Source organism: Pectinophora gossypiella, chromosome Z (assembly GCF_024362695.1).
Source record: "Pectinophora gossypiella chromosome Z, ilPecGoss1.1, whole genome shotgun sequence".
Classification (NCBI taxonomy): Eukaryota; Metazoa; Arthropoda; class Insecta; order Lepidoptera; family Gelechiidae; genus Pectinophora; species Pectinophora gossypiella.
In genome coordinates, this window is record NC_065433.1 from 8,955,793 (window position 1) to 8,969,165 (window position 13,373).

At 39.7% G+C, this 13,373-nt stretch overlaps 1 protein-coding gene across 1 annotated transcript in view; it reads left to right on the top strand.

The window, feature by feature from the left end:
- Positions 1-6,539: 6,539 nt before the first annotated feature.
- Positions 6,540-13,373, top strand: part of LOC126380262 (epithelial discoidin domain-containing receptor 1-like) — a 70,892-nt gene continuing 64,058 nt past the window's right edge. The window contains exons 1-3 of the mRNA XM_050029542.1: positions 6,540-6,618; positions 10,353-10,464; positions 12,535-12,766. Coding sequence (XP_049885499.1) covers positions 6,540-6,618; positions 10,353-10,464; positions 12,535-12,766 — 423 coding nt within the window. The remainder of the gene's footprint in view (positions 6,619-10,352; positions 10,465-12,534; positions 12,767-13,373) is intronic.

The window sequence follows — 13,373 nt, forward strand, 5'->3', positions numbered from 1 at the left end:
CAATACCCAAAGTTAGTAGAGCTGACAAAAATAAAAGTCAAACACATTTTTTTAAATTCAATTACATTGCAAACTTTCCGTTACAAATCAAAGAAAGTATTAGAAGTTGGATTTTATATTATTTCTCGAGTCTTGGAAGGTTGCCACTGGAGTGTGGCGGGCGGTTAACTACGATAAATGTTATCCTGAACGCCATTCGGATGTCGCTTACATTTTGGCAAGACTATCCAGATTATTATGATATTATTGACCATAATGTCGTCCCATTGACATCCTGACAGAATGGCCTGCCAGTCATTTTATCAGCTTACTGATAAACAGTCTGACAGGAAGTGTTCGGTAGCTTTACTAATATATGCCAGATAGGTCTTGGATAAGCTATCCGACACTTACAAGTAAGGAAACATTTCAACAAAGCCCTAGAGAACTCAAGTAACGTGTGCTATTCTTATATTTAATATTACTTAATAAAATGTTTTACCTACCTACTTCTCCAAAATATATTATAATTTCAGGTAAGTATGAAATAAATATATGAATATGAGTTTTGTGCCTTCATAATGTAGTCACATGAAATATTTTCATTAATAGCAACACACATTAGTCACCTCACGTCTATAATTTTATTACATTATTTCAGATACTCGTACCTCGTAACATTCATTTTGTGCGGGAGTCTTGTAAGCATTTCAATAAATAAAATGTTCCAGCGGGATGTAGGGTTGAATCTTGTTTTTTTTATATGATTTTTATATGGTTTGAGAGGGATAACAGCGGATGCGGCAGAGCAACCGGCGTGAAATAAGGGCCCGGCCTTTTTTCACGCATCCCATCCCACTTTCTTACAAGTTTGTAACACCGCAGTTCAATGGTTAAAATGCTTCACAACAGTGTAGACATATTTTACACAACAATGGTTCAAAGATAAGGGTATACACAACGGGGTTCTTAAACAAATTTCGCAGTATAATGGCGCTAACCCACCTCCCACTTTACGAGTACAACTAATGCGGCTAAAGAACGCGCCGAGAGGAAATAGTTCGCGCACTAGCCGATTAAACCCGCTCCAAACCGGTTAAACAAAGAGCTGAAATTAAATTTACGTGGCGCAAAGAAAAAACTAGTTACAAGCGGAAATTGGCGGAGACAGTGACAAATTGTTCCCACAAGAGAAACGTGTTACCCACTCACTCTCACCCACAGGTGGACGTATCCTCCGTTTCTGTCGCACTGGCTCGCACACAGCCCATAACATTGAATGTACTCGAATAATTGTCGCCGGGCGCTTTGACTTTTTTGCATAAATTATATTAAGCTATTACAAGTTTTGTACAAAAGTAATGTTCTGCAGAGTAAGCTGCTCCGGTTAATCCGCAAAGTCGCGTCATGTGTGTGTATCTGAATATTTGCGCAGTTGTTTAGTTAAGTAACTCATCAAATCTCTTGGATTAGAGTGGCTTACGAGTTGAATTTTGGTTCAGTCCTCCACATTTGCGCCGAGTGTTATTTTGTAATAAAACACGACAACAAGGTTGTAAATATGTAATACATAATGTAACATATATCCCAGTTATGTGTTTGGACCTAGAGTATGAAGTTCAGGGGAGCGTAACTTAAATTAATGGTCCAGAATAACTTGCGTGGGCTTGCCGCGACGAGCGGTATTTCGTTAACAGATTACCTACTCCAATTCAATTATACCTGGAACGAGGTGTATCCGTCAGCCAATGTTATCGATTTCACGCATAACGATCGATGGAGCTTCATTATGGGTTCAGGGAAACCTTTAGATTATTTATTGTAGTTTTAAATTCAGAAAAAGTACATATACCAGCTATAAGCACATAAGCTTACCTGTACTGTTTTCTTTGTATGTTTTTTGTGTCTGTTTTATTGTGTACAAATAAATAAATAATAATATACATTGTTAAATATTAAAATCTCTATACCAGTACCAGCACATCACTATATTTATCTGACCTCGTAATTCTTGGATTTCCAGATACAATAGTTACATAACGCGTTTTGTATTTTAAGGCACCTGAGCCTTATGACCGAGATTCCACGATTTCACGACATATCAATATCTTTAAGGCGTTGGTCCCGGTTTAGTAACCGGGACAAGTAGTCTTGCTGGTGCAAATCAGTTAGTCGTTGTTACATGAGCCATGTCAGGGGCCTTTGGCGGCTCAATAGTAACCCTGACACCAGGGTTGATGGGGTTGGTAATCCACCTCACAATCCTCACGATAGAAGAAGATATCTTTGATAACTTTAGTTAACGAATTTGTATGATATTGATATGCCGGGAATTTCGGAGACAGTTTACGAGTCGAGCCTTAACCTTATAATTTTGGAGATGACATAAACAGTTAACAGACACTGAAAAAAACCGGCTCAATAGCAACACCGACACCAGGACGATTAGGTCGGTCATTGACCTCATAACTCACCCGAGAAAAGGAGATATCTAGAAATTTATCTGAGCACTTAAAGCTCATTATGTCTGACATGGTCCAAGTGATTATTATTCTGATTCAGTGACATACTAACTCTATTAGCGCTAAACAACTTAATCTGCCTAGTAATCACATATGGATATTAGCGCCAGTGTGCGTAATCAATGGCATTTAGCATATTTGGGGTAATCAGTGATCAGAAATCAAGAATTGGAATATTCAGAATAGAAAATTCCTTCCTACATAGTTGCGTAAGTAATTGTTAAATACAAATCCAAAGACAGATGATGATGTACTTAACACAGTCTCACAGACAGAATAATATTTATTTTTTAATACCAGTCTAGTAGAAAAGATAACATAAACATAGGTGAACAGCCTATGTACGTCCCACTGCTAGGCACAGGCGTCCCCTCAATTATTTGTTTAGGACATTACTGGCTGATCACCAAATTGTCCAACACTAAAATTTAAATATCAACTCAGGATCATGGTCTGAATCATCCCCCTCAGTATTCGATTTGTTACGATAACTAACACTAACACCCTGTGTAAATATAGACATCAAAATAATAATACTTACAGTTACCTTCGTCAGTGAACTAGACATATCCCTTGTTCCTTGATCCCGCGTTACTTAGAAGATAGACAGCCCGTTAATAAACAAGTGGGATACATAAACTCACAACCGTGTTCCCTACTGGAGTGTACAGATCCACAAAAACGCACCTTTCTAAACAAAGCGATTCAAACGTTGGATTCCAAAACGAAAAATTAGATAGAGCTAATTGGCTACTAGAAACACCCTATGTTCAACGATTAACGGTTTAGTGTGTCTTATTTTAACTTTTTAGTGTTTTTATTTCTTTTTACCGACTTCAAAAAAGGAGGAGGTTTTCAATTCGACCGTAAGTATATTAAATTCTTCTATTTTACTTTTTTATAATTTCATGGGATGATGCCCACTGTTTACATCAACTTAAGTTTCCAAATCGTATCCAACCGTACATTTGCTGGTTACCACATCGGTTGCGTTGCGTACTGTGTGGGTCTTGTTAACGCCTTAGAGGGTTCCATTCCATGTCTCCCCTTCAAAACTTTCTTCCTTCTGTCCTGAAGTAATGCGACTATTTAACAATAAATTACAGCGAAGTTTGTGCGTTCGGGTGTAGGTTGAGAATAGAGGAAACAGCGGAACACGTTTAGCATTCACGGTTCACAGTTTAATAACCCAATAAATCATTTTCGGGACCATTCAAGGATTCTGGAAAGTTGGTCACGTATGTTTTTAAAGTTTTACCTCTCGTATAACTAAAGTAATAAATGTTACGCGCACTCGTACAGTCATGAGCAATATAATGTACCCACTTTAGACTCTGTCGCACTAACATATTTGACATTTAGTGAGACTTACAGTTCAATTTGTCAAAAAAGTTAATGTGACATGGTACCAAAGTGTATACATAATAATGCTCGTGACCGTACTCCTCACTTATTTCATAGAGGACTGACTATTAAAGATTATTTTCAACCACCATTGAATACTTTAAAAAGGGAATTGCTATGGCAAAAGACAAACAGCAAAGACTTTTCGCATGGGCCGAACTCAGGGTCGATATTTTTATGTCTGTTTCTCTTAAAGTATTAAATATTCGTGTTTTCAACATACTTCAAAAAAGGAGAACGTGCTCAATTCGGTTCACTTTTTCTTTTTTATGTTTGTTACCTCTGAACTCCGTCATTTATAAAATAGGTTGTCATTCGACGGGCACTCAAGGAAATACATACTACAAACATAATATCACGTCTGTAATTCCTATCGCGGTGAGCAGAATATTACTAATTTAGGTAAATATTTAATTTAATAATTATATTACGTAAGTAATTTCGTATTGAATATTTAGTTATTTTTAACTTGTCAGTATGTCGCAGTCGCTTATATATATTTTTTACAGTAGAAGATGACAAAATGAATTCAAGAAGTATAAATATTTAATTTTAAGAAACTTTCATTTTCAGCGTTCATTAAGTAAAATTAACGTTTTCATTCCTGTCTTCCACTCTCGATTCCTAATTAGGTTACCTTATGATAACTCATAAACAATTGATAATCATAAACGGTCTAAAACAATTGCTAGCATCCCCTTGCCTATGGCATGGACCACCGCCCCGTATTTGGCAAGACAGGGTAATGAACCCAGCTAGATGTCTGTCAGCCCAACAGCTCTCAGTGCCACATCATTAATTTCTACCTAATGTCTGAAACGAGCGCGGAGACGTTACCAACCACATTTTCTACTCACCAACACGGTGATAAAGGCCTATGGATGCGGCGTAACATCGCAATGTCTTGTAGGCTTTGTTTAATTGTGAAATGTGGCGTTGTACTAAATTAAGGCGCGTGATGCCGCGTCAACACTTGTCGAGTAACAATGACGTTTTAAATTAGCTCATCATTGGAAAGTGTTGTTAACAACGCACATCGTCTAACACAAATAATGTTACTTGAAACATCTTCTAGTTAAGACGATAAGCTGTTAATGTATGTACATCTGACAAGACGAGTTTCATTCATCATCACCATCTCCCTAGCGTTATCCCGTTTTTCAAAAGGTCCGCTTACCTAACCTGAATATTTGACAGGTCCGGTTTTTTACGGAAGCGACTGCCGGTCTGGCCTTCCAACCCACGAAGGGAAAACGAGTGTAGGTTAGGTCACATATCACTTTTACTTCTTTGTTTATGTGCTGCATAATTGTGTGAACAATAATATTGTAGTCGCTTAGCTTAAGCGGTTATCACACGTCGCGTCGGCTTCGCGAGTGCGCTTCGCGGTCGCGGTCGGCGGTCGCGGTTAGGCGATTTTTGCAGCGATTCACCGCGCGGCGAAGCGGAGTGACCGCGCGGTCGCTCGGTTGGCCGCGCATCGACGATTTATATTTCAATACTACCGAACGCGACCGCGTCGTGCGATAAGCGCCTTGTACTTACCCTCTGCTTCAAAACCAACCCGCCTTTCACATTTTAAAAAATAATAATATTATGTTGCCTTTCTTTACTACAAAGGAAACAAGGTTTACAATAAGTATCTGTTGCATTTTTATACTACGATGGAACCTAATTTCGAGTCAAGTAAAAGGCAAATGTAAATAAGTTACGTCAAAAAGGAGAGAAATGTGTAACCGAACGCGATATTCGTTGTATGTTTCCAGCAAAGATCTCTATATCCGGGTGAGTCAGTATGTTTGTTTCACATGTTAAGCATCGGCCGCTCCTCTCACTCCGCCCGTCCCCCTCCGCTCCGCTCTGCTCGGTTAATAATCCTCCGCTGTAACTCGTGTCGCGACAACTTGAAACATCTCCCGCCTGTCCTCTGCCCCAAACGATTAAATTACTCAAAGTATCACTATAGCTACCTCTAACATTTGCATTTTACTGAAACTAAGGTACAATATTAAAAAATGAAAAGCAAATAAACTAAAATATATCAATTCGTTGAAATTATTCTCTCGCATCTGATGTTAATAAAAATGAGCGAGTAAAATATAATAAGCAACAACACAAGTGGCTGAGATCCCACTCGTCCGCAATAGGGAGCGAGCTTATTGCCATTAACCAGGTGCAAATCCTAAAATTCACGTGATATCAATTATCTATGATCTAAACATGAATTCAAACCCAAAAAGTCGAATTGAGTAACTTAGAGCACCAACCGGGATAAAATAAAATTCGACATTATTATTCAATTTATTAGCAACTTATTAGGTTAGAAAGTTCTATTCTTATTATTATTTTACGGAGGATTGTTTATAATTTTTGAGTATAATTTAAATTTTAATCTGAGATAACTTACCTATACAATAATAAATGTAAGTAATACTAAAGGAACTTACAACTTTCCATAAACTTATGCCGGCAAAACACTCAGGAAGCGTAACGCAGTGTTAAGCGTCGTAACGCCGTTACGCCGTATGTAGTTTAGTTACTAGTTATCGTGTGTATTTCCGAGCTTTTACAATAGTTTGCAAGATTAAAGTTCAGCAAGGCACCTGCTAGGTGCGGCGTACGGTGTCGTAAAGCATGGATGTGCCGCCCTTATGTACATGCGAGCAGGGGGCTCGGAGTAGGCTCAGCCCGGGGCAAGCGTTACACAAGCCAGGTAAGTAGGCTCGCATGTAACGCCGCGCCTGCGGCGGCCACTCGACCTTCCACCGACCCGGCTAATTAAATAATAATTAATGTTGCCGCAACCCATTTCAAAAGATGTCCTTCTGATTTTTTTCTACCAACAAAATATAATAATATTAATAAATAAATTGATGAAAGTATAATGTTGTAGACGTCACGTGTCGAACATACCGAGCTAGGGACGACCGGCGCTTGGCGCGGACAACGTGGGCGGCTGGTAATGTTCACAAGGTTCGTTCAACATTTTATTTGGCAGCGCAACACGTACGAGGTACGGAGGTCGCTCTAGCTACTGCGGTTCCGATGCGGTACCAGCGGAAAATTTATGTACCACTGAGCGTGCAAGTCTAGTCCGCTACCGAGCCCGCAGCCGCGGCCGCTCGCCCGCGTGATGCCCTCGCCGCGCGCGCGCTCCACTGCGCCGTCCGCCCTCCACACCTCCACCACAATATACATCTTCGCAGCGTTGTAATACAAATAACTGCGAATTAACAAAAATTAAGAGATCTATTTAGTAGGCACACACAATCCCTAGAGGACCTACCCGACTCAAATACTAAGTTTCATAAGAATTTTAAATTAGAGCATTAGGCGCGGCGTCTCAACAGAATTAAATATTAATAATGCTATTCAGGAGAAGTTGGTGGGAAGCTGAAAACAATGAATTTTTAATAGTTATTCTCCTTTGCGATGGCCAATTACTGTAATGAGGTAGCAAGTTAAGCTTCCTTCTCGGGGGTGACTGCAAATTGGAGTTAATTCTCTGTTATATTATTTGCTTGATATCACTCTGTTTAACAGGCGTAACCCTTCCCGTTGGAATCGAGGCCCTTGTTTTATCGTGAGTCGCAATCGCAAAGAGCCGGGAAAAAGTTTGGATAGTCATTAAAAAGCCGCCCGCTACTGGTGTGACAAGTTCTCTAAGTCTATCTGTCCAATAAATTAAAAGATTAAGGGTACAGTTGCTAGCCGGTTTGCAAAAAGTGTTTGGAGTTGTATCAGATTGTCTGATTAAAAGAGATATGCGGCGATGCTGTGAGTATTGCGTGGCGGCGAGTCGGTCGCGGGCGTCCCGGAGGCCGAGATCAATCCGAGCAGCGTGATCGTGTTATAATTAAAATCACCTCGCGACAGCGGTCTCGCTCGTTTGTCTTCGTAATAAATTGTTTGTTTTCTCAAGCGCGTTTCATGTAATTTGTTCGCGTGTAATTTATCACACGTCGCGGTGCTGTGGATTAGGTGCACATCGCTCACATGGATGTTTGTGAGATTAGGCGCCAGAGCAGACGGACAACCCCAGCCCTTTTATATATTTATTAAAAAAGAAATAAAGAACTCAGGTATTTCCAGCTTAAACAAGACTTAAGCCAGCATTCCGTTCTGTAGCATAAAATTACCTCTCGTTTGCCTTAAAATACACTTCAAAGGAGAGGAAGACAATAAATTCAGGAAATGCGGCCAAGCATGCTCGTCGAGCAAATAATACGTATAAATAACGTGTACGAGTAACCCTCAAGAATCTCGAAATGCAAACGGTAACGAAAAATAAAGCTACGTATGTTAAAATAATGCCGTCCGAAAAACAGAATTTGAATTTTTTCCTCCTTTGTGCGTCACCGACGTTGTGTATTGTATTTTCATTTTATTAAAAGAAGGAAAATAAACAAAAATTTCGGGGTTTGCCGGGTCGAGCCCGCTGCTGCGCTGCGCCGCCCCGCCCGCCGCCTCTCCCCGCGCCTTATGTACCTGCCCATGTAAATAAAACATCGAGCATACCTCTAAACCTCGCTTGTGGCTTACCTACGAACTAAATAATTTAGAGCAAGAAAAAGTTTTCATTAAAACTCAAAGTTTTACGATTCGATCCGCCTGTCCAAAAAATTTTCAACTTTCGTAACATTTATTAAATTATTATTAGAAGGTACTGTTTTATTATGGGCATATTGTTCCGACTACGACGGAGCTAAGAAGAGAATTCTGAAGAATTCGCTTATTTGCGATCGACTTTTTCTTTATTTCTTTATTTACCACTCGTAGTCGTTTTGGGTAACTTTGATAACAGTAGAATTGAAGCGTACAGTATTATTTACAATTTAAAATACTTGAAGTCTTTACATTACGTACACACAGCTATTTCATTAGTAGGGTTTAGTGGTCGTTCCACCCCATCGCGTGTAGTGGCGCAGTAACCACGGCTGCGACACCTTCGTTAATTAACGTGAAACAAAGCAACAGATCTCTACAAAACGAAAGAATAACATTCAAAACATCTCATTATAACCGTAAAGTAAAATAATTACGAGACCCGGCAGGTTAGAATAAGTTGGTTTCCATTTTTACTTGGCCACGAAGGAAACTTGAAGAGCTGTTTAATATTACAGCGCTGGTACTACAAAGATTTTTATGAAGACAATCAATTTTAATTTTCTTTTACTTTCAACAGACTCGATACCTTTTTGGAAAGATTTTTGTATTTAAGTACTGTACATTTATAGTAATTTGCGGATTTGTCACAATCAATACACTTTATAGAGGACAAATAAATAACAATATTAAGTTCATTCGACTTTTTAGTCCAACAACATAACGAGATATCTAAATGTGTATCTAAGTACTTATGTTTAATGTAGTTAATAGTGTTCCATATTTTGTTGCCTTATAGTGAAAACCTCGTAAGCGCCTATTTAAAAACTTACACTCAGATGCTATACAAGTATGTTAGTGACATTGTAAAGAAAACTTTGGGTAATTCAGGCCATGATTCCGAGTTGATATCAAGTGAATTGAAAATATTTAAAAAAAGCACAAAAATCATCATGAATTTTGCGACGGAAAATACTACTTGATATTAACTCAGAATCATGGTGTGAATCACCCCTCTCAGTATTCGTTACGATGTCACTAACACCCTGTATTCTTCAACAAAATCATCATTTTTCCCAAGGTAAAATCTGAGACTACTATTTTTTTTATCTGGACTGCAATTAACGTGTCTATTGCGAAGTTTCGTTAACAAAAATTACACCAGAATATGATTCTTCAAAACTATAAAGCGAGGATTTGACAGCATATATCAGCTTATATGCAGTAACGCGCCGGACTTTTTGCGCGTAGTGTGCGTTACTGCATATAATTGCATAGGTTATATTTTCACAGACTAAAAAGTGCGTCACGGATAGTCTGTCGTCTGCGCAGGGCCTAAGTCTCACAAAATTGCGACAGAGTCCTAAAGTGGGTACATTATATTGCTCATGACTGTATGTGTGTATGCACGTCTATTCCAACTTAACTTCTAAACCAACTGTCACAATTTGACAAATGAGGTGTCAGTAGAAGCGTCTTAATTGTCCGGTGGTTATAGGCTAAATTCAACTGTGACGTCACGCTAAATTCAACGTGGCGCCCTCTACAGAACGTTAACTGAGGAAGAAAATTATATTTTTTTCGAAAGGGAGTGTGTTGGGTATCAAACGAAAATGCTAGGGGGGGGGGGGGGGGGGGTAATCTTTGTTATTAGTGATAAACAGCGAGGTTTGTGAGGTATACCGGAAAGCAGTCGATAAGACTTGCATAGGACCGGAAAGAGAGGAGGCCTATACTCAGCAGGATACAGGCTGAGTAGATAGATATATGAACAGTGTAATCACAAACTGACCTGTTTTTATCTAAAACATTATCTTCAAAAGTATTTGTTTTTGTCTACAGCTGATGTGGGAAACTGCGAAGTACCGCTGGGAATGGAGAACGGGCTTATCTCCAACGACTCGCTGTCTGCCAGCTCCAGCTACGACCAAAGCGTTTCTCCACTCAGCTCCAGGTAAGTGTGTCTATCTCTTTCTTCAGTCACATCTCTACAACCTCTCTGTATAATTAATAAAATATTCATCATCATCAGCCCATTAACGTCCCCACTGCTGGGGCACGGGCCTTCCCTATGGATGGATAGGGAAGATCGGGCCTTAAACCATCACGCGGGCCCAGTGCGGATTGATGGTTATTAACGACTACTAATGCAGCCGGGACCAATGGCTTAGCGTGCCTTCCGAAGCACGGAGGAGCTCGAGATTTTTTTTTTGTGGTCACCCATCCTATGACCGGCCTTTGTGAAAGTTGCTTAACTTCAACAATCGAAGACCGAGCGCGTTTACCACTGCGCCACCGAGCTCCTCCATATTATGTGTGTAATAAAATATTATTTACCCGGTAATAAAGTTTTATAACAACATAGCATCTCGTTTGTATCTCCGAAGGGGTAGGCAGAGGTCTATAGTATTTTTCTATAAAGTCGAATTCAGTGGTTTATATCGTAGCCGGGATTCGAACCCGTAACACGTAAGACGTAAGTCTTAATAAAATCAGTTTCCAACAGTAAGTCCCGTCAAACCAACTTCTTCAAATAAATAACATTCCAAAAACAACCACTAGATAAAAAAAAACAACAAATTAAAGTCATCGTCATCATCGGGTCAGGGTCCGCTTACCTGACCCGAAAATTTGACAGGTCCGGTTCAGTGCAGGTCAGGTCAGGAACTAGCAAATAAAAGTACTTAACAAAAATAAATAATTCACCATCCGTAATTTCGTAAGACACGCAGTAGACATTGCAATTTAATACCAGACGTCGAATCTCAAGCTAAACTGACGGTATCCGAGGGTAGTCTAAAGCCAATATGTTTCAAGACCTAAAGGCACATCAAAGGCGCAAAGATTTCAACGTAATTTTGAAATCCACTACAATCAGAGCGTACCAGGAAATTGGTTGCTAGTGAGCACGAGTAACCGAATTTCCCGCGAAAGTAGCAGAAATTACTTTACCCAATCCCATACGTCTTTTTAAAAAGCTTATTAAGTACGTTATCGAGATCTGCAGCCTTTCAGTGAGGAGCACAAATTGGCAGTAGATGGTAGTTAAATCGTTGTATGTAATACTGTTGACTGGAAGCCGCCATTGTTTCACAACAATAAAACGCTATGATACGGCCAAGTTGTTACAATAATTGTGAATCCCGTAACCGCAAAACGCTCATACTTAGCTCAAACAATTAACTCACATTCTGACCTTAAGCCCGCATAAGCTGGCGCGAGACAATAGAACGAAAACTCGACGCTCGTTTGAGAAATTCACTAACAGAAAATTAAATTTTCATATGAATTCGGAGCAACCGTGATCCTACAAAAGCCTTTAGGGGCTTGCCTCCCCAAAGATAACAAGATGTAAGTAGGGCCGGATGTGCCGAAGCCTTATCATCTGAGCCACTTTACATAGGGTCAGAGACGATTTAGCAAATGCCACGTTAATTCAGCGTTTAGCGCTCTTTGTTCTAGTGTACCTACTGATGAGATTGCCCGCGGAGATATTCAAATGAAATGGTCGCCCGAGACTCACCTCTGTTGACACACGAAACACCGAAATGTTTCAGGCTATTTGCGCAGACTATAACGCTAATTTTATTTGCTTATGCACAAACACGACACGTCTGCTACTGGTTTACTTTAAACCTGTAGGAAATCGTACTAGAATTAGTAAGGAACTATAATAAAACCTCTACCCCGCACTGTCTAATCGCAATAAAATTCTCATCTCCTCGGTTTTATTACGGAATTTTCCACTTGTTTACCCTATTCCACCACGAGGCCCTGTGAAAAGGAGGTAAAGAATATGGTGCCGAAATTCGTCAGTGGACTGAACATTATTTTTTTCCGGGTACTACTGTTTTTCGGAAATCAGTATTAGAGTCAATCATCAGATTGACGCGATTATTGTGAATGTTATTGTGAACAATTCTCCGGCCAAGTAGTTAATGCCACCTGCGGCAAATATACAATAAGTCACAACAAAAAAAAAATGTAAACAATGATTGGTGTAATGTGTTGATGTTCGTCGCAGGTTACGGACAGAAATCCGCGGCGGCGCGTGGTGTCCTAATGGGCTGATCACGCCCGAGAGCCGGCAATACCTGGAGATAGACCTGCGGGGCCTCTTCCTGATCACTGCCACGGAGACACAAGGCAGATTCGCAAATTCCGTCGGAGTAGAATTTGTCGAAAGCTACGGCCTCGAATACTGGCGAGACGACCTCAACCGATGGGTCAAATATAAAGACTTCAACGGTAGTCGGGTAAGTAAATAGCCATCTCAACTAAATACGACAAATTCTATTTTATCCGGAGCATATGTTAACTACCGGAGCAATTAGTAACATGAGAGTATTCTGTGTCGCCTGTATGTTTTCCCGAACGAAACCGTAAAACATCTAGCTAGTGTATTTTATTTAATGGCTGGAATTCGAGGCGCCTACTTGACGTGTTTCATTATTAAGTACCTTACTTTGTTTTACTGGGAAAATGTTTTTTCAAACTCGAATGAAGTAGAGCGGGGATCGTTGTGCAAATAGGGGCGCGCAGCTCACAAGGATGCCTTGAGCTCGGCTTGCAAAGGCGGTCGGGTTTCATGAAATTAGTCCCAATGCGACGAGAACATAACACCGAGTCACATTAAACAAGTTTCTGAAAACTTGTTTAATAAAACCCTTTTACATCATCAAAAACGTCTATAGGCTAATTAGATCAATTGCTGATCTACGATGTCAAAGGTTAAATTAATATTATTTGATTATGCCTCCAGGATTCTGAAATCATTAAACTTTATGTACTGCTTGAAGAAAAATAACAATACAACTTAGACAAGATTCATGAGACCCTAGAGTTTTATATTCGAAAAGCAAT